Source organism: Cinclus cinclus, chromosome Z (assembly GCF_963662255.1).
Source record: "Cinclus cinclus chromosome Z, bCinCin1.1, whole genome shotgun sequence".
Lineage (NCBI taxonomy): Eukaryota > Metazoa > Chordata > Aves > Passeriformes > Cinclidae > Cinclus > Cinclus cinclus.
In genome coordinates this window covers 76,969,408-76,997,272 of record NC_085084.1, presented here as the reverse complement: position 1 = coordinate 76,997,272, position 27,865 = coordinate 76,969,408, and the positions used below count along the sequence as shown (strand labels likewise).

At 52.7% G+C, this 27,865-nt stretch overlaps 4 protein-coding genes across 9 annotated transcripts in view; 1 reads left to right on the top strand and 3 right to left on the bottom strand.

Moving 5' to 3' along the window:
* DNAI1 (dynein axonemal intermediate chain 1) overlaps nucleotides 1-10,642 on the top strand; it is a 139,195-nt gene extending 128,553 nt beyond the window's left edge. The window contains exon 20 of the mRNA XM_062513179.1: nucleotides 10,538-10,642. Within this exon, the coding sequence (XP_062369163.1) occupies nucleotides 10,538-10,642 (105 nt within the window). The remainder of the gene's footprint in view (nucleotides 1-10,537) is intronic.
* A 2,410-nt stretch (nucleotides 10,643-13,052) lies between these two features.
* Nucleotides 13,053-13,334, bottom strand: ENHO (energy homeostasis associated). Its single transcript, XM_062512747.1, has one exon. It carries the CDS (start codon nucleotides 13,236-13,238, stop codon nucleotides 13,053-13,055), a length of 186 nt encoding a protein of 61 aa, XP_062368731.1. The 5' UTR covers nucleotides 13,239-13,334.
* A 3,281-nt stretch (nucleotides 13,335-16,615) lies between these two features.
* Nucleotides 16,616-18,918, bottom strand: RPP25L (ribonuclease P/MRP subunit p25 like). 5 transcript variants are annotated; one of them, XM_062513180.1, is made up of 2 exons: nucleotides 18,875-18,918; nucleotides 16,616-17,943 (listed from the first exon to the last, which is right to left on the bottom strand). In XM_062513180.1, the coding sequence occupies exon 2, from the start codon at nucleotides 17,932-17,934 to the stop codon at nucleotides 17,386-17,388; it is 549 nt and encodes a 182-aa protein (XP_062369164.1). In that variant the 5' UTR covers nucleotides 17,935-17,943; nucleotides 18,875-18,918; the 3' UTR covers nucleotides 16,616-17,385. The 5 variants fall into 5 exon arrangements, with proteins under 5 accessions (XP_062369164.1, XP_062369167.1, XP_062369166.1 ...); XM_062513183.1 differs by lacking the exon at nucleotides 18,875-18,918 and adding an exon at nucleotides 18,727-18,763; XM_062513182.1 differs by lacking the exon at nucleotides 18,875-18,918 and adding an exon at nucleotides 18,657-18,712.
* An 820-nt stretch (nucleotides 18,919-19,738) lies between these two features.
* On the bottom strand, nucleotides 19,739-24,318 carry DCTN3 (dynactin subunit 3). Of its 2 annotated transcripts, XM_062513317.1 has the most exons (7): nucleotides 24,181-24,318; nucleotides 23,979-24,063; nucleotides 22,972-23,058; nucleotides 21,986-22,069; nucleotides 21,341-21,399; nucleotides 20,534-20,593; nucleotides 19,739-20,093 (listed from the first exon to the last, which is right to left on the bottom strand). In XM_062513317.1, exons 1-7 carry the CDS (start codon nucleotides 24,277-24,279, stop codon nucleotides 20,004-20,006), a joined length of 564 nt encoding a protein of 187 aa, XP_062369301.1. In that variant the 5' UTR covers nucleotides 24,280-24,318; the 3' UTR covers nucleotides 19,739-20,003. The 2 variants fall into 2 exon arrangements, with proteins under 2 accessions (XP_062369301.1, XP_062369300.1); XM_062513316.1 differs by lacking the exon at nucleotides 21,986-22,069 and having other exon boundaries at nucleotides 24,181-24,279.
* Between the last annotated feature and the right edge of the window lie 3,547 nt (nucleotides 24,319-27,865).

Genomic DNA, 27,865 nt, shown 5'->3' with positions numbered 1-27,865 from the left:
CTAAACCAAGTCCTTGAGTGTCAGCATATCTTCTTTTAAATACCTCCAGTGTTGGTGACACCACAGCTTCCCTGGGCAGCCTATTCCAGTGCTTGACAAACCTTTTTGGTGAAGAATTTTTCCTGTAGTGGACTTACCCACTTAGTGTTAAGGATGTGCATCAATGTCAATTAACCTCTGTCAAGAGGTCCCCTCTAGGTCCTTAGATCTGCAATTTGTCTGATAATTTATTTTGCCATCTTGGCCACTGTTTTGCTGAAGCTGCCAGCTGCTGGTTAACCCTGTTCTGTCTTTGGTACTCGTGGGACTTTCTCGGCAGTGGAGAGATTACTTTAGGCAGATCTTGGTTTAAGGACTTTGATGATTTCTACATAATTTTCTTTCCAGCATGCCTCTATTTTGCACTACTTTGTTGCAAAGAATATCCATTCGTTTCAGCAGCCAGCTGAGCAGATGGGTTTAACTGGTCTATGGCTCTGAAGTAATTACATTTTGGTACAACAGAGACACAGCAGCAAACATGTAAAATTAATTCAGGTGCAGCATACCAGTCAGTGTCTCAAAGCAAAGAGTACTTTAGGGAGACCACTCCTGGACAAACTGAGACTGTGCTGCTGGCAGTGTGGACAATCATTAGGAATATCTCCCTCTGGTTTCCACAGATGATGTTGGATTGGCTTTTCCCATGGCCAGTTCCTTCTTCAAAAATGTACTAGTATCAGAGAGATTGATTACTGCTCCTGTCTCTCTCTCCTGCTTCTGTTATAATTAAAACAGCAATATATGCATGAAGCAATTAGATTTTAATAATGCTTTTATAAACAGGATGTCAAGGAGCTTAGTACAAAGACTTGGGCTGGAGCCAGATCAGCGTCTTAAAACTGGATTGTTGTTAAAATTGGCTGCCTCCTGCTTGAACAGCTTACACAAACACAGAATCTAGATTTTCTTTTTCTTCAGAGTGTACCTCATCTTTGTCTCCAGGCAGGACCCAGGAGACCTCCTGTTCCTGGGTGGCAGCATCATAACCAGGCATGGGTTGGGACACATCACCAGTGCCCATAGTAATCTGGGTCTGCTGATGGGACAAGAGCATCCCAAACTCCAGCCCTTTTGCAATCCCGATCACTGCATGCCAGGGAATCCATACTCAGGTCCATGCTGGGTTCCTTCCTGCAGAGCAGCTTTTGATCAGGTCAGAGCATATCAGCACACTGCTGGCAGTGTCTCCCAGAAGGAAATGAGTGGTACTGTGGCTGGCTGTGCCCCAGAGGAACACTCCCTGGGCTGCCTCCCAGCATATTGCTGGAATTCTGCACTGTTTTATCGTGCCTGCTTCTGGTTGATAGGCAGTGCTTGGGCTCTGCATTTGCAGTCAGATCAGTATGACCCCTGTTCTCTGCACAGCTCTTGCTCAGACCCTTGTGGTCAGTGCAATGCAGCTGGGTCAGTGAACATGGATGGGGAGTGTGTAACACAACCTCAGCATCACTGCAGGACCCATGGGCTCAGAGGGCAGATGTCTCAACAGGCAGCAGCAAATATCCTGCATGGACCAGCACTGTGCCAAGCCCATTCCAGGAGAGGACTGACACCAGCAGTCCTCAGGAGCTTCCAGGGCAAAGCAGTGCTGTGGTGGGATACAGCTAGTCCCTATCTGTCAGTGGGGCAGGAATGGATTTCTCGGTTGTAACTGTGTGAAATCCCAGGGGAAAACAACAGCTCTAGCTGCAGGATTTCCCATGCTTATCCTGCGTCCAGCTCCTCGCTGACCTCTTTTAAGCCCTGATTTGCATGCTGCAGCGTAACTCAGTCGTGGCTGATGAGATTTAGCATGACGTCCCTCGCTGTCCAGGCTAACAGTGTATCTGGTTCCCGGGCCTGGGAGTGTTTGTGAGGCATTTATCATTTGCCTGGCTGTTTCCTGTGCAGCAGGTGGAGAGAAGCTGTGCAAGTCATTTAATCTGAGGCAAACGGGGAGACTCAGTCTGAAGTAAACAGGATGCACTTTGGTGAGGATGGAGGGAAATAGAAGGAGAGGGAAAGGAGGTTGGAATGACTGACTGAGGAGGTGAACATAAAAAGGTCTCACTTGCCTGAGCAGAGATGTACTGGAGAGCACAGGCAGGAGAGGAGTGAGCAGGAAACATGATCTGATCCTGTCACACTGCTTTGCAGTGCAAACATATCTGCTCCAGTTTTGGGTACTGGAGTTGAGGGGTTGAGGTACTGGGTTGAAGGACATGAGGAGCAGGAGAGCAGGAGAGCACCAAGGACAGTACAGCCATCTGAGAGGCTGGAAGCAGGGAGGTGAGAGAGGTGAGCACTCCCAAAGAGATCCTGGGCTGGCAGGGTAAGAAAGGTAGTGCTCTGAGTTAACAAGACAGCAGGAAAGGACTTGGGGAGAAGGCTTCCGTGGTCATAAGAGGGGTGTGCTGACAGACATCTCCAAGAGATGGGTTGGGAGCACCATTCCTGGAAGGTTTCAAAAGAAATGGCTGTGCAGGTATTGGGGCCAGAGTGGGACAATCCGCTGCTTGGGACCTCTTGTGCTGGGCACCCAAAGGACTGGACAAGCATCTGTCAGAAACAATTTAAGAGTAGCTGCTCCCACTGTGGACAAGAGTGTGCTAGTGAACTAACCCCTTCTAGCTCTGCCCCAGGTGACTCTGTGATTTAAATTAAAAATACAGAGGAGAATGCATTGTTGAGATGACATTGTTCACATGGCTGAAATACCTTGTGCAATTTCTGTAGCATCCCTGAGTTCAGTCATGGAGAACAGGAAAGAGAAAGAAAGGAACATGGCTTGACATTAAATTACAGACTGAGTTCTTTCATAAGCAGAAGAGTATCAGTCATAATACGTCTTGCATGCCATTGGCATTTAATGTTATTACATATGAGGTTTCTTTGAGCAAGGGCATTTATTTTTACTTCTAATAATAGCAAAATCCAGTTTTCCGTGTACTTGTATTTATCCAAAATGAAGTATAGTCACATCCTCCCATGAAAATAGCAACCAAGAATATATTTCCTATGCAAATACTTCTGTGAACTGTATTTAAAAAAAAATAAGGAAGGTGCTGTATTGAAAGAAAAACAGCAACTGGACTTTCTTAAGGCAGTTAAAAGGTGATGAAGGTAGGCATGTATATGTTAACAGTGGTGGCCAGAGAAAAAGGCATTGAAAAAACTGTAAAAGGCATTTAAAAACTTTTTTAAATGTACTGTTCATACAGCTGCAAATGCTCTCTCATGAGATACTATGCTCTATGATGTAACAGCATTACCCAAGAGTTGCAGGAGCTGCATATTCACATCCGTGTTGGATTGCTTTTATTAAACTCTAATCCGTAACAGCTTACTGAGCTGGCATGTCAAAATGCTAAAATAAAGCTGAAGTAATAAATAAAAATTAAAAAAAAAAAAGTAAGAGATGCTGAGTGACAAGGAAATGTTGCTGGGTGGCTGACTGACTGTGCTGCCTGCCAGGAATCAAGGGCCACAGCTTAAGAATGCTGGGGTCAGTGCATTCTGCAGGGCATATCCTTGATTTTATCCCTCTGGATGGGTTTGATGTACATGCCTGTGGGTGCTGTGTGTGCCCAAGCCTTTCACGTCAGGTTTGCCAGCCCAAGTGAAGAGGTGCTGCAGATGTGGCTTCTCATTATGGGTACAAGAGTTAGAGAAGCCTGGTCAGCTTTTGGATTGTCTAGGTTACACTGAGGTTTGGTCTCTGGATGTCACTGGAATTGCAGCAATATTTGAAGTCAAGCTAGAGCACAAAGTATTGCCTGTCTAGTGGGTTTTATGGTCAATCTCTATTAAAATCCCCTTCTTGTTTCTTTCCTCCCTGCTGCTTGGGTCTGAGAGATCCCACAGCTAAAACACTGGGTACTAATGCCCCCACCACCCCAGCCTTTGCATCCCATGACATTATAACACATGGCATGTAGGCAGGCTTTGGGTACTGGGGCTTCCCAAAACATTAAAAGCTACTTAAAATAATGGATCCCATCCCAATGAGCCAAATGGCACTGCACAAAATCTGAATCCAGTAGGGCTGGATCTGGGGTTTGAGTGAGTAATGCACTGCCTGTCTCCACAGTGAAGTGAAGGAAAGGGCATCCCATCCCTTCTATCCTTATTCCAGTGATGGTTTGCACCACCAGGACTCCATAGGCTTGACGAAAAAGCTTTTAGGGGTTGTTTAGGGTTTTTTTCCACTCTGACTCCTTCAGGAGGTCTCAGGGTAATTGCCTCGCACAGTGAGCACACAATGGTTTTTCTCAGTGCTTAGTACAAGTCACTTAAGTGATATGACTGAGAATCTTTTCCATGTACCTTGTGATGAGTTTGTTTTCTCACCAGGCTGCTCTATTTGAATAGAGCCTACAGATGTTGGCTAATCTCAGTCACTAAGGCTGATGACCCCCAAAAGAAAGCTGTTCTTCACCCAGAGGTCACAGAGTGTAGCCAAGGCTCAAAAAACACAGTGTGACCTCTTGAGACCCTGTTCCTGGTGTTTCCTAATCACAGTATCTGTGCAGGACAGAGTTAAGGGTGTTGGCTCATTTTAGACTGAGAATGGCTTAAGATGATTTTAAAATTTACCCCTCTCCTTAAAGCTATTTATTTGGTGATTCATAAACTGAGGGCCATGACAGCAGCCCTCTTTTGAACTTGTGTCAGACAATGGAAAGGACAGAGGACCCACAATTTTAAATGTTTTTTTGAGTTTCTGCAGCTGGTACAGGGATAAATTCAGAAGGAGGTAACAAATCATTGTAATGCCCACTTCAGAGGAACTGTGGTGATTGCCATGAGACAAATATGCACTTGGCTTAGCCATGTTCACTGAAATTGTTATGTTAAATGTGGTCTTTTTGTGGCTAAATTTAGGTGCCTAAATTAGTGGTCTGTAAGAGACATTGCTCAAGGCTCTGCAGTAAGCAAGAACAGGGAACGTTCTTCAGGGAACAGCTCCTGCTGTGTGCACAACTGCTTGGCCAGGGGATGCTGCAGTGGGGGTGAGCAAGGACGTGGAGTCCCAGCCAGCCCCTGGCAGAGCAGACACAGAGCTGTGACAGTTCACACAGGCTGTGCTCCCTGAAGACCATGGATTTGACCAGGCTGTGAGCTCTCTGCTGCTGCAGAACCCATCCATTCCATCAGACATTCCCTCCCCTCTCCCAAGGATGTTTGTGAAACAGCCAGCTCTGTGGTATGCTGTGGGCAGCTACCCACTATTTAGGGACAAGTGACCCCTGCCCACATGCCCAATGGAATTCCTTCTGGTTTATTTCCAGTGACAATCTCATCCGCTTCCAGGTCTGATCCAATTGTGTTTGCCCTTCCTGCCTGGTGGATGTCCTGACCTTTGCTCCCCTGCCTTTCCTGGCAGATGTGTGCTGCTGAGCCACAGGCTGATCCCAGCACTGGGACTTACCCAATATAAATGATGACTTCCAACAAGCAAAGGCAGATCAGCTAGGGCCCTGAGACCTGTGTGGCCTGCTGTACTTTGGCATGGGCCAGTGCAGATTCCAGGCAAGGTCTCTTGCATCTTGGAGTCAGGATGTGAGCTTGAGTAAGGTGAGGGTGCTTGCCCTGAACTGCACAGGTTGTACCTCTATTGAGGGTTGTACCTGGAGATAAGAGCATCCTGGATGATCGCACAGGCCACTGATCCTGTGTAGCTGCTGTCACCTGAATGACCCAGCCATCCCTTGGGCTTTTTTGGTGGTTTCATTCTCTGCAAAAATGTTTACTATGCCATTTATTTCCAAACAGTGATGGAATAAGCCTAAATCCTTATCTCCAGTCTGTCAGCTAACCCTTCCATGGGCCAGGAGAGATGCTGTCAGATCAGGCTGTGAGTGGGCCACAGTGCTCTCTGTGGTTGAAAAGCATGTTGCTATTGCATATAAATGGACTTCTTGAGAGCCCAGAAGTGGTCCTGGCACAGACATCATCCCCAGCTCAGCATAACTCCAGATTCATGTGACAGCACTGGGTTGCAATAGGACCATGATGAGTTAGATCTGGGAGGCTTCAGGGCTGCAGCTCATATCATGTTCCTGTTGATTCTATTAAAGTTTACTTAGTGGCCTAGGGAGATGATGAGGAAAATTTTTCTGTGCTCATGAAGGAATTTGGCTTTCCTTTGTCTTCCTGACAGAAATGCTCCAGGGAAGCTTGATCTTTGCTTTCATTCAGTTCACCAGACCAGTCATTAGTGTGTTTTGATAATGGAGGAGCCCTTATCCTGGAGCTATCACCTTAACCTAAGCAGAAGAAACAAGAAAAGATCCTCTCCCAGAGAAATACACCTCTGAACAGCTGGCAGGCTTCCCATTGAAGATAATAAGAATAAGCAGTTTTAGGTGTCTTCTTGAACCTTCTCACCCCCTTCAAAACAACTGTAAAAGCTTAAATCCTTGTTCATGGGAAGCCGGTTCTTAGATCACTGGGCTGCTTCATAAAATGTCTAGATCCTGTTCCAGCATGACTATATTCAGAAGTCCTATTGTGTAAGGAATGACATCACTGTCATGACAACAGAAGGGCAGAGAGAGACCTGTGCCCCTTAGCCAAGGCTCAGTAGGGTAAAAGATCACTTCTGCTCCCAAGGAATTTGTGGGGACTTTATGTTCATGTCAACATGGTTGACTTTCCTGGCTGCTTTAAAACCTAAACATGTTTGGCCTTGTTTAATCGAAACTTTAGAGCAGATGTTTTATGATTATTCCACCAATGGGAAAAAGACAATGGAAGCTGAAAAGTGCCAGCATCATGGCTTTTATGGGAGAGTTTTATTAACTCAGCAGTATACTGTTCAACTAGGGAATGAAGCCATTAGCCAAGACTCTAGTTTAAATGAGTCCCATAACCTAACTGCAGAGTTCAGCATGTGCCAGCATGGGGATGGGTGGGGCTGAGGATCCCAAGGATCAAGGGATCTTCAAGCAACCAGGCCTCATTCTCATCTTTGTCCTAGTCCTCACTCCACCCTTACCCCTGAGGCTTCACCTCAGTCATCTTCCACCTCCTGCTTCACTTCCAGTGCCAGTACTTGCCCTGGGGCTGAGAGGACCATCAAAGGTCCTGCACATTGTCTGTAAGCCTGCGCCCCTTGCCTCAGTTTCCCTGCTTGATGAGCCAGGGAAGACCCCAGACAGGAGGTAAAGGGAGTATAAGGGCTGTGAGAAACCTGGCAACAAATACAGCAGCATGGACACAAACAGGGGGTCTCTTGCATATCTCTCTTCCCTGAGGTCATGTTCTGTAAGCAGGGCAGAGTCCGTTCCCACACAGCACCTTATCTGGCCCTGCCACGAGCTTACCTGCATGTCCCTCATCACCATTTCAATAGGAACATTTTACTCTCCAGTTGGAAGCAATTAACAGTAAAGTCCATGCAAACGCTGCTCTGAGCAGCTCCAATACCCATTCCATGAGCTCCTCAGGGACAGACCTCCCATGTTATCTCAGCTCTACATCTAACAGCTTCATGGGGAGGATGTTCTGCCCTGACTCACTCTCAGGTCCTGATGAGCCCTATGGATGCAGTATAAGCAGGGATGTAGGTGGAGGACAGGCTCAGCTACACACATGGTGGCAGAGCCCCATGAATGTTCTCTCTACACCTGGCTGTGGCATCTGCTGGAGGCAGAGTCTTCTTGCAGCCGCCTGTGGAAGTGACACTTCGCTGCCTCACATGTGCCCTGGGACATGGCAATAGCTCTGCTCCAAGAAGGACTGCTCCTCAGAGGTCTGATGCAGCCAAAGCCCCTGGATTTGTAGGAAGCTGCCACGTGCATCCAAGCAGATCCCACAGAGCTGTGCTGGTGCCATCAGTGGCCTAGCCAGCTCACAAGCACAAGTGCCCTGGGAGAAGCAGATGACAGAATAAAGGGAAGCTTTCCATTCCAGTGCCCCCAAAAGGACATTATAATTTCCGTTCCCTGTGTCATCTTGCTTGCTTGGTTATGTGGCGTTAAATTAGGGCTCTGGTTCAGTTATGGCTCATTACAGGCTTGCATGTGGCTTTGTAGCAGTGTGCTCAGAAGCACCAAAGGAGGTGAGCCAGTGTGAAAGTTAAAGTTTTATGGACAGTTTGGTGACCAGGAGCTAAGGCTTGCCTGAGGCTGGTGAATTCAGCAAGGCTTAGACACAGTTTCCATGGGCCTGCAGGTCATCAGTCAGGGACTCTCCCTGACCCTACCAGTGGAGAGCATCAAGAGGCTTGGGATGGAGATGGATTAGTGGGAGGTTGCTTCAGCATCTTCTCTTTCCATTTGAGCAAAGCAGGTGCCTCTTCTGCCTGTCCTGAGGACCTTTGTGTGGTGCTATATGTGCCACAGAGTGCCAAAGGGAGGGGTTTGAACTCTTTTAGACAGCAAAGCAGCTTTTCTGCAGAAATAGCTGAGTTCTGAAATACCTCAAGCAGCTGTGTTTATCCCAAGGCTCTCACTCAGAGAGATGCTCTGCTGTGGTGTGGGCACATTATTACAAACATCACTGGCAGTGCCCAGACCAGAGCCATGAAGGGTACTGCTCACCTGTTGGCATTAATAAAAACCAGCAATGTCCCAGCATGCAGCCAGTGGACTCAGTAAGCAAAACAAGCTGGGCTCATCCCAGTGCTTAAAACAGCAGTGGGGCTCTCTTCTTGGGAGCAGAGGGGTTTTCAAATATCCCCGTCCCCATCCTCCCCCCAGGACTGCTTTCATCTCAGCAGCGTCCTCCTGCAGGTTAGGAAACCTCTGTTCCACCGAGGTTTTGCTGGGCTGGGATGAAGGAGGACATAGGGATTCCCCGGGGATTTCTTTGCACGTTGTCATCACTCAGCAATGCCCATGTTTGCTGGAGAAATGCAGTGAGATCCTTGCGGGCTCACAACTTGCTCGGTGTTGTGTGCTGGCATTTCTTCAGAGCTGGAGGGAAGATGTGTGTTTGTAATTGCTGAACCCGCGGCCATTAGCGGGGCTGATTCAGCGGGAAGAGAATTGATCTGTTCTAAGTAGGGAGAGAGCGAAGCTGGCAGTCTCCTTCCTCCGATGCTGAGTGCTGCTCCTCTGGCATTCTGAGAGCACAGAGAGCAGAGACTGTGCTTTGGGCATGCCAAGAAGAACCAGCACAGCAGCTTCCTGCAGGCTGCCTCCAAACGTGGTCAGGAATGTTCCTTTCTCTTTGCTCTGCTGCAGTGTTGGGGGCCCACTGCCACCTCTCCAGAGCCCACCCGCCAGACAAAAAGTGAGCACCCAATGGTACCAACCCTCCTGCTCACCTGTGCTTGGCAGCTGCTTTCAGGGGTGCCCAGAGGCATGCTGCACACAGAGGAGCTCCTGAGCCCCAAAGCAGGGGTATCCCACCAAATCCAGAGACAAGGCGAGATCCAGCAGGCTGGCAAAGGGGAAGGCTGTGAATGGTAACACTTCACGATGGAAGTGAGAGATGCTGTTTTGGAGAAATCCCATAGTGAAGATGCTCAGCTGCAGGAGGGCTTGGTGGGCTCAGTGTAGCTTGGAGAATTCATTTGCTGTAGCTGTGTCTTACATAATGTGAACCTGGAGAGCCTAAGCCCATTTAATCACTTTCCCAAAGTGCCAGAACTCTGTTGAGAGCAATGCTGCAGCCCACAGCACAGCAGAAACATCTTCTGCCCAATGCACTGGGTGGAATTTGTGCCTTCAACAGGGACATTGTCTTTTGCCAGGCCTGGAAAGCTCCTGCTGCTCCCAAACAGCCAAGAGCTGAACTGGACAGGTTCTTTCCCTTGTGCTATGTGATTTTTCTCGGGATTCTGGTAGTTTTGCTTTAGCTCAGGCTGGGAACCCCTGGGATGCTTGGGACAGGTGTAACAGGACTGTGGAAGTGCTTGTCCTCCCTGCCCATGCTATGGTGTGCATCGGGGTTGGCACAGAAATGTGTCCAGGCACAGAAGAGCTGCATTGAGGAGTTAACAGCACACCTGGGAGCCCTGACTCACTTCTTCCCACCAAGTCAGGGGCTCTTAACACTCAGCTGCCCTCCTGGAAAAAGCCATTTGGGTGCAAAAGGGATGATCCCTGCTCTGTCCAGGATCACCTGCACGGGATGAGCATGGTGGGGCTGTTTTGGGGAGGTCTGGACATATGCACCATTCTCACAGCCCTGGGAGTCTTGCATACCTGGCTCCTACCTACAGCTTGGGGGCATAGCTTAGAGCATGGTCTTGTCCCATGGGGCTAAGAAGGTCTAGGAAGAGAGAGGCAGAAGAGGCCTTGAGTCACTGTGGACCAACAGATCCACTCCCAGTCCCATCCAAACACTTCATTAGTGTCCTTTCCCAGCTCATAGGAGCTTTCACACATCTCATGGCATCTTGGGCTTGAAATATGAGGATGGACAGGTGCATCCCCCTGTGGATCAGCCTCTAGTGAGGGGTGAGCTCAGACACAGCCCCCCAGACGCCCTTCCTGTGTTGGACCCCTCCTCATCCCTGCTTTCCTCCCTGCTCACAGTTCTATCCTGCTTGGTCTCTTTGCAGGAAAAGAAAGGCCAGGAGGTGAAGAAAGGTCCTGAGGTGGAAATAGCAAAGCTGGAGAAGCTGCTTAGCCTGGTGAGAGTGCCAGGGAGCAAGGAAGAGAAGTGAGAGGGGGTAATGGTGACTCTGTGGGCAGCTTCTGGCCAAACAAGCTCGGCTTTGATCAGTGGCTGCTTGGCATGCAAGCCACAGGCCCCTGCTACCCACTTTTTGCACAGCAGGAACACTTTGCCTCTGTGCCCGGACAAATAAACAAAGGTGCTGGGAGAGCTGTGGTATGCAGTCATGTCTGGGTTAGGCAAATCTCACCATGCTTGGCTTTCCCAAGCCTTGACTGGGCTTGCACCAGATGAGAGTCCTATGGAGGGTAGGAGGGGCCTAGGAAAACCTCAGGGCTGCAGCTTCATGGCAGCCAGTCCCACTGTGTGAGTGGTGGCCAGAGAGACTGAGGACTGAGCTCTGAGGTGTAGCCCTCCCTGGGCATTTGTGCAAGTCAAACAGAATGCCACACCTTGATTTTGGGGTGGCAGCCTAAGCCAAAGGACGCCTGGAAACCTGGCCTGGTGCCCCGGGACTCTGGGAGAAAGATGTTCCGTGCCTCCAGACAGCACATGGCAGCAGCTGCCAGTCACCAGCTCTGGGAAGCTCACAGCTCCCCTCTTCCCAGGGGCCTCAGTGTGGGGCTGGGGTGCCCCTGCCCAGATGGTGCCTTTGGGAATTGCCGGGCAGTGGGGTTGGCAGAGCCTTCACCACTCTGTGTGCAGCAGAGGATTAGCTGCTACGTGGCTGCAGTGGCAGCAGGAGCAGCAGTGGCCTCACAGCATGCTGATGAGCAGCAGCTGTCACCACCAGATCCTTGTGTACAGCTCCCAGGCCTGGGGACCACAGCCACCAGACAGGTGTGGTGGCAGGTGACCATATGCTCAGCTGGCCTGTCTCCCACAAGCATCCTTGTAAAGTAAGGCCACAGCTTGGAAACTCTCCTGTCCCTCTGGCACAGAGGTTAAGGAATGCTCCCTGCTGACTCCCACATGCCCCCAGGCCAGGCAGGCAGGGAGGAAACACGAAGTCAGGTTTCACCAGCATTTAAAAGCCACAGAGGATGTGGACATGAGCCCTTCCTTATAGCCATGCCTGAGCAAACCACCCACAGTCCTCCTGAGACATCAGCCCCCAGCCCAGGCCAGCTGCTCTGCAGCCCTGCACGGCAGGATATGCCACCTCCCTCTGAAGTTTCCAGGCACTGGGTAGAGCTCAGACACACAACATGGGTCCTACAATCTGTTTATTAGTATAGTAAAAACAAGGCTGCAAAGGGATGTGTTTGCTACTCCTGACACAGGGAGGAGCCACAGGCTCTGCCAGGCCTGGCCAAGCCTGTGCAGAAGCCCTGACTGGCATCCCTCCCACCACACCCTTCTGTCCCCTTATTGCAGCAGCTGTGCCAGCGGTGACTGTGGCTATTGCTCGGCTCTAGGAAAGGCAAGGCAGAGCCCTCCAAAACCCACAGCACCCACTGGCAGGGCAGGGGATGCAGCTGCCAGGCTTGCAGACAAGCCAGATGACAGCATCCCTCCCCACAGAGCCACTGTGATCCCCAGGGAACAGGCAGGGTCAAATAACCTTCAAAGCTATTCTTCCAGGCACCCTCATCTCCCCAGGAAAAAGCCACACCAGGCTTCTCTCAGCACAATCAGGGATGCCTGCAAGGGCAGGTCTGCTGCTCATAGGCAGGGCAAATACCACTGGCTGGTCTCAGCTGGGAGCAGGCAGGGATGAGGACAGGGACACGCACCCAGCGAGGAGGAGGAGGATGAGGGGTCGTTTGCCTAGCAGCATTGGTGCTAATGCTGGAGGGGACTGACAGACAGGCCGGGGATGATTAGGCAGACCATGCAGGCCCTCTTGTGCCTCGTTAAACCTGCTGCTTGGGCAGACATCTGCCAAATGCCCACCTGAGGATGAGGGCACATGGCACCCAGGCCCACCCCCAAACACCTGGACTGGTAACACCCTGTTCTGCCAGGGTGGGGCTAGGGCTGCTCAGGTTCCCCTGGGCACACCCTGCCATGGAGCAGTCAGCCTGCTCGGGAAGAAGCACTTGTGCCAGCCCTGCTGTCTCCTCTCTCCAGGCCCCCAAAGGGCTTTGCTCAGGTCTGTGATGTTGTTGCCACTGTCCCAGGCCATGAGCACCAGAGAAGAGCCCACAAGCTCTTCCCAAACAAGGGGTACACTTGAAGGCAGAGCTCCTGCTGTGCGCACTGGCTGCTGGGACAGGCATGACTGTCCCTGTAGCATATCCCCATTAGTTGTCTCTCTACCCCCATCATCACTGTGGGCACTCGCAGGAACTTCACACACCAAAACCACAAAGGCAAAGGACTGTGCCCCCCTGTCACAACCCCTGCAAGCAGTTGGGTGTCGCCTCAGCTTTCATCATGCCTGGTCCAGCATTCAAGTTGTAGCACAGGCATCCAGTCTGGCACAACCCCTTCGGATACCCCAGTCCCCAGGGAGATCAGGGCTGCAGCAGGTACTTCTCTTCATTCCTTGACTCATCCACATCAGAAGCCGGGGTCTTCTTAGGACATGAGGGGGTCCTGCAGGCTTTGCAGAGGATGAGGAAGAGGATGAGGATGAGCAACGCGATGACACAGTTAAAAGAAATTGCCACGATCGCTCCAGTGGAAAGAGCAGCCGCCATGGCCGCTGTCCCGCAGGAATCGGTGGGGCACACAGCCCAGTCTCACGTTTGGGATGCCGGGGCAGTGATCGAGCATGCAGCCTCCACCTGCTGGCATTGGCAGGGGACAAAGGGGATGGCGTGGTGCTGGCGGTGGGATGGGGCCGGGCCGGCAGCAGGACAGTGTTGCCCTGTCAGTTCGGCTGCTCACAGCTGTGTCCCGGGATGCACCACACCACAGGGAAGCTTTCTCTCAGCTTCCCCTCCCCCGGCAGGGCAGTGAGGACACAGGGATCACTGTTCTCCCTCCAGCACCTAGAAGACAGAAAGACACCGTCACCGTGGGCATGAAGGGTGGGCTGTGCGGATGCCAGGGGACAGCCACCCCAGAGCCCCCGGGGCTTCGCTGGAGTTCGAAGGCTGCAGCAGCTCCCAGGTCTGGTTGGGGGACATTTGCAGCACCACTTTCCAGCCCTAGCTCTGCCCTTCATCCTCTGCATGGGCACCAAGCTGCAGGTGTCCAGAGTGGGAGACTCATCACCTCATCCCGGCCCAAACGCTCCTCCCCGTGCACTTCGGGTGGCTCCGGATAGCCCTGGTCCCGCTCCGATCCCCTCGCCACCTCCAACTCCTCTTCCGGCCGGCGGGACGCAGCTGCGAGGTCCCGCATCCAGAACGGGGCCGGGCGGCAGCAGGCGGGGGGACGGGGCAGCCCCCCGTTATGCTTTTTACGGGGGTCGGGCAGAGCCACGGCTGCGGCGTTCCCCGGAGCCTCTGACCCCCCCCCCGCCGCAGAGCGGGACAACCGCGGAGCCCCCGGAACCGGGCAGCAACAGGTCCCACCAACTCCGCCCTCCCGCCGCGGGGCCGCGGCATTACCCACCTGCATCCGCTTTTTCCCGGCTACTGCCGGGACCCCGGTGCCGGCGGGAGGGCGGGCGGCGCTGCCGGGGCCGGGGCCCCTCTCGGAGCGGGCTGGTGGCGCGGGGTCCCGGGACGGAGCGGCCCCGGCGCGGCCCCGCGGAGCGCTCGGAGCCGGCGCGGTCCCGGCGCGGCCGCCCGTGGGTGCCGCAGCCCCGCGCGCCGCCCGCGCCCTCCCGCCGGCATCGGGGGGGCGGGCTCTGCTGGGGCTCCGCCCCCGCGCCGCCATTGGTCACCCCCTCCGCCCTCCGCCTGCTATTGGCCGAACGCACCGCTCGGGACACGCCCCCTCGCCTGGCTCCCACGTGAGCGGCGGGTGGGGGGACAACGCCGGGCAGCGCGCGCTCTGCCGGCCCGGGCCGGGAGTCGGCCCGGTACTGACCCGGTACTGTCAGCGGTACTGCCCCGGTACTGCCAGCGGTACTGACTCGGTACTGACCCGGTACTGTTAGCGGTACTGTCACGGTACTGTCGGAGGTACTGCAACGGTACTGCCCCGGTACTGCCAGCGGTACTGTCACGGTACTGTTACCGGTATTGTCACCATTACTGACCCCGGTACTGTCACCATTACTGCCCGTACTGGTCCCGGTGCTGCCCTCCCGCCTGCCCTGCCCTGGGGCCACCGGCTGGCTCTCCCTGCTGCTGCCTGCCCTGGTCCTGCACACACACACACACGAACACATGTGCACCTGGTCCCACACACATCGGGGCTTGAGGATGCTGAGGATGGACTTGCCAGGGCTGGGCTGAGGTCCTTCCCGGGTCACAGGAGCTACAGCCAGGTAAGGGTTTGTTTAGACCGCATGATAACACAGGGAGAGGAGGGAAAATCAGGACCTGGGGAAAATGAGCAAGATCAGCCTCACTGGCACAGCCGGCTTGCCCAGGTCCTGTTGGTGGCAAAACTGAGGTACAGGGCAGCCTGACCCTATGCATAGCTGCCAGCTTCCAAAAGGGCATTGGAGCCTGTGAAGCGCTCGTGTGGGGCATCACCCCAAGGATTGGATACTCCTACTGAAGGACACAGATCCAGGAAATAGCTGAGAGAAAAGAGGGGCTGTAGGGGCCCTTGGGGTGCTTCGTGGAGACCTGCAGGGACCAGCACCTGCAGTTGCTCTGAAAACCCACATCCAAGCCCCACATATGCCGGGTGACGCAGATGCACAGCAGTGACACCAGGGTCTGTGGCATCCCCACACAGCATGTCTCCATGGGAGAAGAGGCAGCCGGATGGATAGGTGAAGGGTAGAGCTATAAGGGAGCTGGGACATCTCTCCATCTCTCAGCTGACCTGAACCCACGGGTGTGAGGGTCGGGTGTAGCTCCGTCCTAAAGGGAGAGACACCAAGTCAGCTGAGGATAACTTCCAGTGAAACAAGAATAACAATTGCTTTGTAGCTTTGATGAAGAGGCTTTAAACGTGCCACAGCCATGAGGGAGGGTTACACAGGCTGCCTGAGGGTCTGGCTCTCAGCTCTCTTCCAAGAGGGTGTTTTGAGTAAACACAGACACATTGCCAGTTGAAATGTCAGAAGCCATCTGATCAGACACTGGAGCATCTTCCTTGGCATTTGCGGCTAATCTGCTAATTAGTCAAGAAAAGCAGTCTCCTTCTTAGATATAAGGGAGCAGCAGCTGGGAACAGCACAAAGATAAAGAGATTAACTCTGCCCCATCCCCAGGACTCACATCTGCTAGCACAGGTCCAAGCATTCCCCTGACTACCTACAAGCAGTGGGGCAGAAAGCAGCGAGACCTCCAGAAGGGGAGGAGGAGGCGTGTAAGCCTGGCACAGTCCTGGCTCCACTGGGTGCTCGTTTCGGATGCGAGGCAGGCGTCTGTGCGCCACGCAGGCTGGTGGAGTCTTGTCTGGTTGCACCTCTGCTGCTCCCCCTCACTGAGGTAAAATCTCTTCTTCCAATGCTTGTACTGTTACCCTTTAACTACAGTGCAGAGTGCTGGGTCCAGCTGGAGCTCACTGCTCAAGCAGTGACACGGGAAGAGCCAACAGGACAGGGAATGCCCAGGACACCGTGTGAGCATGGGCTGTTCAGGTAAGAGCTCAGCCTGTCACAGGAGCAGTCCTTCTCTCCAGCCCAGAATTACTCACCAGACCTGCTCCAGGAAGGAAACTACTGCACAAGAAAAGATGATCCTTCCTTTGCCTCTCAACAGAGCTCAGGATGAATCTTTTCCAGGCTGCAGTTCCAGCCAGTTTAAGAGGGGAAAAAATAGCAAAAAGCTTCACAGAAAAAAAAAATCCAAAACTCATATCTATTTTGGATGTGAAAGGAGGTTAATATTTCGGTATTAATCTCCCCTTGGATTTGGGTCCATTTACAGTCATGAGACGAACAAACGCAGAGCAGCAGGAGGGCTGGAACAGCAGAGGTTCAGCCAGCAGCCGCAGCCCCACCACCAATGCTTACAGGGTGACCTCCAGTGGGATGAGGAAGACATGACAGATTTCCAAGTTACATGAAGTTACACCTTTATTTTAAAGCCATCGTTGTGCATTATCAAGGAGCAGAAAGGGGAAAGAACAGGATCCTTTGGAGCTTTCCATTACCACCACCCCAGGAAAGCCGCAGAGCCACATAATTTCAGGCTGGTTACAACACGACTCGACTGCTGTCTGTCTGGAGAGAGGACCACAACTGCCAGCTCCAAAGGGAGCTACGTGCAGATGATGCCAGATGGAGCTGTGTCCTGGCAGTCCTACAATCTACTCCCCCGACAGGTTCAGCAGAACTCTTCAGGCACAGAAATGGCTGGCCCAGCCCTGTGTCCTGCTGTCTGCTTGCTCATGAGCCCAAGCAATGCTGGCAGCTGCCTGGGGATTCCACATCAGGTCCTGTCTCCCCTTTGTACTGGTCACAGCAACCTGCACCTGGCACACAGGCATGTGTCTGTCCCACTGCCCAGGCTGCTGCACCCCTGGGCACCTCGATGGGCTAGCAGCCCTTCGCTGGGGCTCACTGACAGCATACCAACAGTTCTTGCTCAAGCAGAGGCAATTGCTATCTCCCACAAACCCCCAAGGAGTACAGCCCAGCAGCCTCTGGCACAGAAACTTGTCAAAACACATTTTCAGACAGCTGCAATCACAGCCAGTTATAACAGTCCGCTCCTCCTGCCCTCCCCTCACACCTCTGTGAGCCCTTCTGTGTTCAGCAGCAGCTGTGCAGCCACAGCCCCGGGCTGGTTTCTGCAGCTCCCCCGAACCATGTGTGAAGCTGCTGCCTCAGGGCCCTCCCGGCATTCCCCTGGTGGAGCGAGGGTGCTTTCCTGTGCTGCCAGCTCCCCGGCCTCCACCCTGCTTCCTCTTCATCTGTCCCTGAGATTCTGCTTTCAGTGTCTCAGTCCAGAAGGCATCGAAAGATCCTGGGGCCTGGTACCCAGGCTCCTGAGGATCCAGGGCATCTTTGCTCAGTAGGACACATATGGCAGGAATGTTTCTCTTCACTGTCAGGGCATCAAGGCCGGCCTCAGGCACAATGGGTTCCCAGATTTCTTCAATCTGTTTGAAGAGCACTTTGGTGATCTGGTGCAGCTCCTTGAGCCTTCGTTTCATGATTTCCACACAGGTGATGGTCTTGCTGACGGCCTTGCCTGAGCCAGTGAAAAGAATCTGTCTCACTGAGTCCTGCTCCATCTTACTCATGGCATAGCCCATCAGATTCCTAATTTTGCTCCCATCCTTCACCTTCATTTCAATAATATCAGCAGGCAGATCAGTGAAAGGAGGAGGACAAGGTTTCTCCACGATTTTGGTCTTCTTATAGTTCTCCATTCTGCAGTGCTAAAAAGGAAAACAGACCCATGAACACCCAGCCCACTTTAACTGCTGCACAAAGAAATTCTCACTACAGTTATCTATAGCCTTTCCTCTGAAGGCCACTCTGAACTATCACGGCTGGATATCTGGAAAAGATATCCTTTTTGGATACAACCAAAAGATTAGCCCAGTCCTCATAAGGACCTACCTACAGTATAAATGTTACCACAGGGCAGCCTGAGCCTTGGCAGGCAGGCTGTGAAAAAAACATCATTAATGTTGTGGGCCTAAGCAGAGTGACATGACTGCTGTATCTCAAGAGAACACAGAACAAACAAGTGAGCTGGGGTGACTAAGAACAGCACCCCGGGATGCTGCACTAGAACATGCACAAGATGAATTCAAGCACAGTTCACATGCAGCACCTCGTGTTACAGAAGCAGGCTCATGGGGACACGGCCAGTCCAGTTGAGGGTAAAGCAGTGCATCCCAAAAGGGAGATGGCAAGCTAGGGGTTGCAGGAATATAAAAAAAAAGTTCTCTCTAGGGAAAGACAGAGAGGCCAGGTCTCACAGCTGCCATCTCTGCCAAGGCAGGCGCCATCCTGACCTAAGTCCGCTTGACCCTGTGCAGGGCACTCCACGTCCCCACCGCACAGCCCAAGGAGCTGAAGATCGCAGTACTTTGTTACCCGCAGACTCCTGAGTCCCGCTGCGCCCAGACCCTGCACCCCGCACCTCATTCCCCTCACGGACACGGCAGCGCGGCGGCCCCGCTCCGAACCCTGGGAGAACACGAGGCCCTCACCCACACACAAGCGCCGCCGCCATGGGTGCCAGGAGGCCCGAGAGGCCGGGCCGCGGCCCGGGGGGAGCCAGGCCACCGCGGTGAGATGCGGGAATGCTGGGGTGGGAGTCTGGGATGCCCCGGTGCGCCGTGCGGGACTCTCGCTCACCTGCGGCACCCTCAGCGGGCCCTTCGACACAAGATGGCGGCCGGCGCCGGGAGCGCGCAAGCGCGAGGCTGGTGGGCGGGGCTCGACATGGGGCCCGCACCCATCAATCACCTGACTGGGCGGGGCGAGCAGCGGGCTCCGCCCACCGGCGCATCCAGCTCTCCCGGCCAAGGGAGCAGACGCGGTGTCCCTGTGCGTGAGCTCCCACCCTTCCATGAGCCCCCCCAGGCAGACAGAGGGAGCGGGGCTTTTCTGCAGGCCTGCATTCCCACTCTGGTTTGACAACCAGCGCGGTTGCTGATCAGGGAGAGTACCGGGACCAGCAAGCTCTTCGGGACTTCCTGTGGGGATCCTGCCCCGCTCCCGCAGGACTCGCAGATCACATTCAGCTGGGCAGTGTCTCACCAACCTGAAGGGTTCGAGACCCTTACAAAAGCACGGCCTTAGAAACTCCATGCTATGGCCGGACCAGGCAAGGCATAGCTTGTGCCCCTCTCTGGAAAGGGCCGGCAAGGGCTATTGCAGCTTCAGAAAAGCAGAGGGAGAATAAAGGCAAAAGCTGCTACCTTCTCTCAGCGCAGAGATGGGAAAACAGCAAGGCAGGAAAGTTCCATGAGAGCAGATTCCCCTGGGCACAGACAACTCACACAAACAGGAAGAGTGCAGAGCACTGTCTAAGGAAGACTGTGGGACTGGAAGGAATTTACCTGTCCTCGGCCTAAGGCTGAAAGGAACCACTGGCCAACCCCTGGAGGCTGCCAAGAGATCACTGCCTGGACGAAATTTTCCAGTCTGTGCCAGGAGCAGTCCTCACACCCAGGGAGAGGCAGACAACCCATTTAGCATTCCAGGACTTTATTATGATCCACCACAGTCAGCACAGAATGGGGTTTTAAAGTAAGTTAAAACCAAGATGAATTTCAGAGAAGTAAAAGAATTGCAAACAGTGGCAGAAAAAAGAGCAATGTAGCTTTGACTGGAGGCTGGCACTGCTCTGTGCAGAGCTGGGCGCCCAAGGATCCTGCTATGTCACTCCAGCATGCTCACACCAAGCAGGAAGGAACTGGGACCAGTGGGATGCAAGCTGTGCCACAGGGTCCCTGGGAACGCTTTGCTCCCAGCTCTGCCATCACTCTGCCACAGGTTTGGCTTGCTTGGCTGCTTCCAGACGTGTCAGGATTTCATTCCACTGCACAAACTGCTTGGAGAGAAGTAGGGTCTGGACATGACACTTAAGGAAAAAAATGCTGAAACTGTGAGGAAGAAACCCAGGTCAGAGCATCCTGACAGCACCATTACAATCCTGATTCCTCGGGAGAGGCCCAGGGCACCAGGCTGTTGAGAGCCTACATGGATTCAATCCACCCAGTGGTTGAGCCACTGCACAGCACCAAACTCCAACCAGAGTCCAGGAGGCACTTGTGAACACCACATACCACTGCCATGCAAGGGTCTTATACACAGCCTCCCTACCCACTGTGGTTTTTGAATACGCCTCAGCACTGGGGTCCTACGCAGCCAGGACAGGGACAGAGGTGTCACCACATCAGAAAGCCCTCATCACACAGCCCTGTTAAGCCCAGGGCTGGAGATCCGACAGGATCAGCCCAGGGGTAAGAGGTCAGTTCAGCTGCTCCAGGCCTGAAGTTCAAAGGATACCATTTTGTTGTAATCCTCAAGGAGTGTTTTGACACTGTCAGTGAGATCATGACGCTTCTCCTGCAAAGAGGGGAGTGGCAGTGCATGAGCAATACATAAGGTGAAGGACATCTCTCCCTTTCCAGTTCCTGACAGACAGCATGGCAGGAAACTCATCCAAGGCCAGCACTGAGATCAGTGCTCAGACCCTGGCTGTGGGTGCTTATTGTAGCTGGACAGGTTTCCACAATCAAAAGAAAGGCCACAAACACTGGTCCCATGAAGCACCAAAGCCCCCTGGCTTGTCCTGCTGCCTGCCTCTCCTCAATATCCAGGCTCTGCTTGCTCCAAAACGGAAACTGATAGCAAAATGCTGAAAGTGACCATTAGGAACTACCCAAGCCATGTGCTGCCAGCTGGAGGAGTGCTCATACAGGGAGGGAAAGGGTGAAGGGACAGGGTGACAGTGTCAACAATGTTCCAGAGAGTAGGACACTGGTGGAGCACAATGCTTCATCTCAATATCTCAGTAAAAGGGGGAATTCAAGATGGTTAAACCCACTGCCACTTACTATGTGTCATTAAAAGCTGTTTTTAGCAGGATTATGATAGGCAAATTTCCAACTTGGACTTGATTTGCAAAAATCTTGGCTCCTTCTCCCCCTTGGAGTACTTAAACTTCTTTAAAACAGTAGTATCCATATTCTGATTGCAAAAAACTGCCATAAATGAGCAATTCAAGCAATTACAAATATAGTACAGTCACTGGCAAAAGGTTCCTTCTAGTGACTAGCCCTTCTAGTAATATTGATAGGAATTTCATGGTACCTGCTGCTGTATGTGGATCTGTGAGAGCCGCTGCAGTTTGGCTGCATGGTCAGGAACCGCTGGAAGCACAAAGAAGAAATCACTTTGAGTTGTTTTACAGCACATGGGAATAGTTCCCAAAGTAAAGCCCAGTCCTCCTCCATGACTACAGCATGGCAGAAGTCCACTCACTGAGTGCAAGTGTCCCACACTACAGAAAAAACTCATACAGGATTAAAAAAAATCTACTTAACTACCCTGCACATGGCATGAGCTCAGGGATGCCCACAGTGAGGACTACTCAAAAACCACACTGGAGTACACAACCTGGATAGCAGAAAAAGGTGCCTCTATCTATGCCAGGAACAGAGATTTTCTGGATGTAAAAAAGCTCACAGGAAGGAATGACCTGCCAAATTCTACTCTCTCTGTCACAGTGCTGTCTCTAGCCAACTTCACAAGCTACTCTTAACACCTCCTTGACCTTGTAAGGGAAGCTAAAGTAGCAGGAGGCAGGAACAGACCAATTTTGTACTCATTTTACTCTCACACCATTAAGATGTCCTCTTCTCTAGTCTCAGACTCAAGAGAAAAGAATGCAAGCAGGACAGGCTAGAGCTTAGCAGGTGGCATTTGCAGCTCCAGCTTGCAGAAGAACGTGCATACCTTGGATACTGGTGCTGTCCAAGATGGGCTGGAGGTTCTTCACCTGCTCCAGAAGGGCTGCACGCGCAGGAATAGCCTGTTCCTCTAGGTGAGGGGGAAGAAGCAACATCAGAAAATAAAAAACACTGTTTTGACTTTTCACAAATAGTGGTAATTTTCCCAGCTGATCTGTCTTTACAGAAGGGAGCTTGTTCATTATTTTATTTACATTTTTGTGCTGCTTGTCCCTGGGTCTTGATTCACACCAATTTTGTGCAGCAGAATCTCCACCAAGTTCTAATGATAGGACAAGGAATAATGGGTACAAATTGAAAGAGGGGAAATTTAGGCAGGATATTAGGAAGAAATTCTTCACTGTGAGGGTGGTGAGACATTGGGCACAGGTTGCCCAGGAGGTTGTGGATGCTCCATCCCAAGGCTGGGTTGGGTGAAGGTCTGATCAGCCTGGGATAGCTGGGGAGGTGTCCCTGTCTGTGGCAGGGTGGGTTGGGACTGGATGATCCTTAAGATCCCTTCCACCCCCTTAACATTCAATGATTCCATGGAATTCCATTCACCGATTATCCCATCACAAGTTGATCAAATTCCTTGGATCAAAACAATGAGGCTAGGGGATGTCAAAACACACCCAAATGTCTTCTATTTTTTGTCACAGCCCGGAGAATACTGGAAGTGGGGTAAGGGAACCATTCTAGCTCCAGCTTTTCTTACCAGCCTTTGATTAATTCACGGCTAAAGTGAATGATCAATACGGGAGAGATCAGACCTGATAAAACTGCAGTATGGCTATGCATGAGGGAGCACCAAGGGTGACAGACATCCTTGTACAAACCATCTCTCTGATACCTCCACGGGGCGTGCCGTGCCACATCTTTACAATTGAAGAAAAGAAATCCATCCCGATCCATGTCAGGTAAAGGACACTTTTTTTTTTTATTTCTGAAGTGCTACATAAACCTCCTGCTTCCCCTTGTTTCATGCCATACCTGCCAAAATGAATTGCAACTTCATAGCGTCTGGTACAGCCATCCTGTCAATGTACTGGGGGTCAAGGTATTTTATTACATCTTCAACTGGAGGGATAAACAGGGTTGGAGACAAAAAGTAGGGGAGATGTTATGACATTCACAAGAGCATCTTTCCCTCCCTCTATGTACCAGATTACTGAACACTGCTCACTTAGCTACCTTTTACTTTTTAATTTTTTTTCCCCAGATTCATTAATTTCTACGTGACTTTGGAGCTCTGTGACCAAGAACTGACAAATGCCTCAAACCAGGAAACCACTGCATTAGGGACAACTGGAACTCTTGCTTTTTGTCTGGATAACAATTACCAAAGGTGAGTGAAATCTGCTTCCTCCCACCCTCAGGACAAAACCAGCCAACAGGCCCCCATCCTGGTCCTTAAAATCATCCACAAATAGATGGTTTATGTTTTTATACTGAGCAGCCACTGAAGACTTGGATTACAATGATCCTCCCTGCCTCTCCTGTAACAACAACTAGGTTTTGGCTAGCAAAACCTAGCCAATAGGCAGCTTTGTAGGACAAAGTACCCCCCAGTTTGGAGGCAGCACCCCAGATCTGCCCACCGAGTGTAAAACTTTGCTGCTCCCACAACACACAGAGGGCAGAGCTACTTCAGCATGCCCAAGAAGTACAAGTGTGCAGGAATTCATTTCAGGAGCTCATGCTCCAAGGGCCTTCAGGGGCTGCATTTCAGGCAGAGCAAATCCTGGCACTGACACGGGCAGATTGAAAGTGAGCAAACAACAGCTGCAAGACTGCAGCTGCCCGTATCCCACCTTCGACTGCTGAGCTGGAGGATAGTGAACAAAAAAACTTCTCTCAGTTACTTATTTCTATGCCAAATAAATTGATATAAGGGCCCAAAATAAACAGATGTGAGGAAGATACTTTTGTTTAGAGCAGCGAAGCAATTTAGAGCTCCCCCCCTTCGCGATCCCTCCCCTACCGCAAAACACGCTCACTTTTCTTAAACAGGATTTTGATCCTCTCTCTCTTGCCGGAAATATTGCTCAGCGCCACCTGCACCTTCACCAGCTCATCCGCCACCTGCAGATACAGAGGGACGGGACGGGGCTGTCAGGCCCCTCCGGGCCGCGGCACCACAGGCCTCGCCGGGCTGCACCAAATGGCCCCGGCCGCTCTCCGCAGCTCCCTCCCCCGCACCTTCCGCGGCCCGCAGCCCTCGCCGCCGAGGCCGACGCGCTGCTCCAGCTCCTCCAGCCGCCACTGCAAACGCCGCAGCTCCGCAGCGCCTGCAGCCATCTTCGTGCCGGGCGGAAGCGGCCGCACCTCACTTCCGGCGCGCCCCGGCGGTTGCCATGGCGGCACGTTGCTAAGGACCGCGGTTACTATGGAGACGGGAGGGTAGGCCGCGTCTGGCGAAGCGCAGCCCCTCTCAGAGGATGTGGGGCGGTCGATGAAGATTTGCACTGCAGAGGGGGGCGTGCAGCCCTCCCGCCGCCTGGGAGGGCAGTCGATGGCTGCTTCATTCCTGCGTGTTCCTCCAGGAAAGAGGCGCTCGGATGTATTAAAAGGAATTGATGTGGCGATCCGTGTGGATGCAGGCCCTTTGAAATCCAGGAGGCTGCCGCCGGCTTTCCCCCAGGCCCCTGTATGCCCGCGTTCACCTTTCTATTATCGACTGCCACAGGTGACACTCGCAAAGAAGAGAAGCACTAATGAATGGTGCAGCCAGCACCAGCCGTGCCACTGCCTTCAGCTGACACTCACAATTACACGGATTTCTGACAAGGATGAAATTAATTCAACGTAGCAGCATCTGCCCAAGTGCAGATCAAGAAGTGTCCTAGGGTGCTTCTATCCTACGGAAAACTGTGACCAGCAGTCAGGGAGGTCATCCTGCCCCTCAGCTCAACCCTGGTGATGGCTCATCTGGAGTGGCTCCTTCTGGGCTCCGCAATACAAGAAAAACAAGGAGATACTGGAGAGAGTCCAGTGAAAGTCACAAAGATGAATTGGGGTATGGATCATCTCTTTTCTGAGGAGAGACTGTGGGAGCTGGTCCTGTTCAGTCTGGAGAAAAGACTGAGAGGGAATCTCATTAATGCATACAAGTATCTCAAAGGCAGGTATTAGAGAGGATGGTGCCAGGCTCTCTTCAGTGGTGCCTTGTTACAGGATGAGAAGCAGTGGCCCTAAGCTAAAACAGAAGGAAGAACTTCTTTACGTAGAGGCTGGCAAAGCGCTGGAACTGCTGCCTATGGAGATTGTAGAGTCTCCCTCCCTGGAGACATTCCAACTCTACCTGGACATGCTCCTGTGTCACCTGCTCCAGGTGACCCTGCCTTTGTCAGGGGTGTTGGACTAGGTGATCTCTAGTGGTCCCTTCCAGCCCTGATGATTCTGTGATTCCGTGAATTTTCAAAGCACTTTTGATGTCATTCTCTGTATCCCAGGGCTCAGCCTGCCACTACCCCACCATGAGCAAACAACTTCAGCAGCGCCAGGATGAACATGGGCCTGGGTATTGCACTGCCATAGCCCAGGCACCAGGGAACACTATGTCAAGGTTCCAGGCCACTCTTTTAGATAAAAACCACCTGCTAATAGCAGGTACTTTGCTAACAGCACTAGTAATGTGGGCTGGATGGCTTTGGGGAACCCACCCTTTGCCCTTTGCTGAAAGCTAAACCCACTGTGCCCTGACAGATCATTGTCCTTACAGGTATGTTCCTACTGAGCATTGTACAGGCCTACCAGGATGCAGGAGGGAGCTGTGGGGTGGCCCAGTGTCCCAGCAGCCCTTATACCCCCCAAATCACCTGCAGGAGCTGTGCAGAGCACTCAGAAAGCAGGAGAAGGCTGAGGCTCTGTGTGTGCTGCCTTTTCTTCCCAGGGATCGATAACTGGGATCTTCAGAGGGGAAGAGCAAAGCTTTGTTCCACAAAGGCAACAAATAGAAACAGCTTCATTAGCAGAAGCACCTGGGGGCTGCAGGGGGGGCCAGGGGCTGCAGGGGGGGCAGGGGCTGTGCACACAGCCATGGTCTGTGCTTAGAGGGTACCAGCTCTATCATGGCCTGGGCCCAGCATGATGGACAATGCTCCAAACACACAAATGTCTGCACTAGAGGGTCCAGACCACCCAGTATCCTGAGGTGAGAAACTCAGGCAGTCCCGGGCTTCGAGCACTGGGGGTTTTTGGGACTGTTCCCATCCACCCTTTAGAGTCCCACCCAGTTTGCAAGCCTTGGAACAGAGGTGCAGCTACACCACTGATTGCCCACAGCCCAGCACATGGAGTCTGTTCCCTGCTCCTCGGGAATGAGAGCAGGCCTTTGACCACATCACCACCCCTGGAGCCCACAGGGACACACAGATTCAACCACTTGCCCCCAGGCCAGTGCTGAAGCGGGATCCAGTGCTGTCAGCTGGGCTGGATTGTCCCGTCATCCTCCACCTTCTCTCTCCTGCTCAATTACAGTCCCTGCAGGACATGGGGAAGCAGGCATCAATCACGGCTGGTTACTCAGGTGACAGCAGCTTTGTCCCCAAGCTCCCCAGGGAGCATGGAAACACACATCACCCTCTGAGCCTGGTAATGAGTGGGGACGTGGGTCCGCATATGCCCTGCCGGCTCCCTGGGGCTGCGGTGCTCGATGAGCTGTGGCCAGCACTTCACAGCAGTGCAAAGGGACACAAGACCCCAATTAAGGTTGCATCAATCCTACTTCAGCTCTGCTTGGTACACTCACAAACAACCCCCGCACACATACACACACCCCCCCTTGTTCATGAACCTTCCCCCATCCCCGGTGGCCAGACTACCGGCCCTCTGCAGGGGTTTTGTATCATCCCCATGCCCTCCACACGTTTATAGCGTGCCACCCCCACCCACCCTGTCACCCCCGTGTCCCGAGGCTGGGTCCGGAGCCGGCAGCGTTGCTGCAGGACCCTGGACAGCTACATCGCTCCCCGGGTGGCTTGGGGGGTCAGGGCTGGGATCGTCCTCTTGTCCTGGGAATTTGCGCTGGAGATGTCGGTGGGAGTCTGGGCTGTGGTGTCCCCGAGGGACTGGGGCAGTTCCCGGAGGACTGGCAGCTGTCCCCTGGGCTGGGGCTGTAGCTGAGGAGCAGTGGCTGTCCCCAGGAAGCTCAGGCTGTGCCCAGCTCAGGGGTCAGAGTCTGCCCTCAGGGGGCGACTCTCAAACAGGAATTTCTGTCCCCTTGGGTGCCACGGACCAGTCTTCGTGGTTGCATCTGGCTGGAATGTCTGTCCCCACGGGAGTTCTCTGTGACTCTTTTGAATGTACAGGTGGCTGCACACGTGTGAAGTCCATGTGTGAGCATGAGTGTGATGGTCTGAGCATGCATGCCATGAGTTTGTACAAGGGAGCACAAGCAACCACCCACATATGTGTGCGTCCCAGCTCACATGGTCATCTGTGGGCACTGCTCAGGTACCAGGCTGGCCCAGCACTACTGGCACCTCACCAGGTGCAATCTCACAGCCCCATGGGCATGGACTCAGCAGTTCCAGTGTCATGTTTCCTTCCCTGGCATAGTGCAGCCTAATGGGATCCCCACCTCTGAGTGAGCTGCCACTCGGGGCTCATGGGGGCAAACCCCACAGCCTAGCTGGCACAATTGAAGTTAGTCTGATCCACCTCATCTCTGAGAGCTCTGGTGGGTGTGGGATACTTGTTTGCAACTCAGAGCTCACAGAAACTGAGCTGAGGCAAGCATGAAGTGGGCCGTGAAACCTCAGGCACTACAGGTATTACCCCAGAGTATCACAGGCTGTTGGGGTGTCCTGCATCCCCAGACTGGGCACTGGAGCTTGGTGGGTGGCACCACGCCCTGCACACCACCTACAGCACAAGTTTGGTT

Excerpts from the sequence above, each read along its gene's own strand:
- ENHO (XM_062512747.1), bottom strand. The coding sequence starts at position 13,238 with ATGGCGGCTGCTCTTTCCACTGGAGCGATCGTGGCAATTTCTTTTAAC.
- RPP25L (XM_062513180.1), bottom strand. The coding sequence starts at position 17,934 with ATGGAGAACTATAAGAAGACCAAAATCGTGGAGAAACCTTGTCCTCCT.
- DCTN3 (XM_062513317.1), bottom strand. The coding sequence starts at position 24,279 with ATGGCTGCAGGCGCTGCGGAGCTGCGGCGTTTGCAGTGGCGGCTGGAG. Across the intron at positions 21,400-21,985 it reads GGACAGCACCAGTATCCAAG|CGGTTCCTGACCATGCAGCC; the intron begins GTATGCACGTTC and ends TTGTGCTTCCAG. Across the intron at positions 20,094-20,533 it reads TTGAGGATTACAACAAAATG|ACCCTACTTCTCTCCAAGCA; the intron begins GTATCCTTTGAA and ends TGTCATGTCCAG.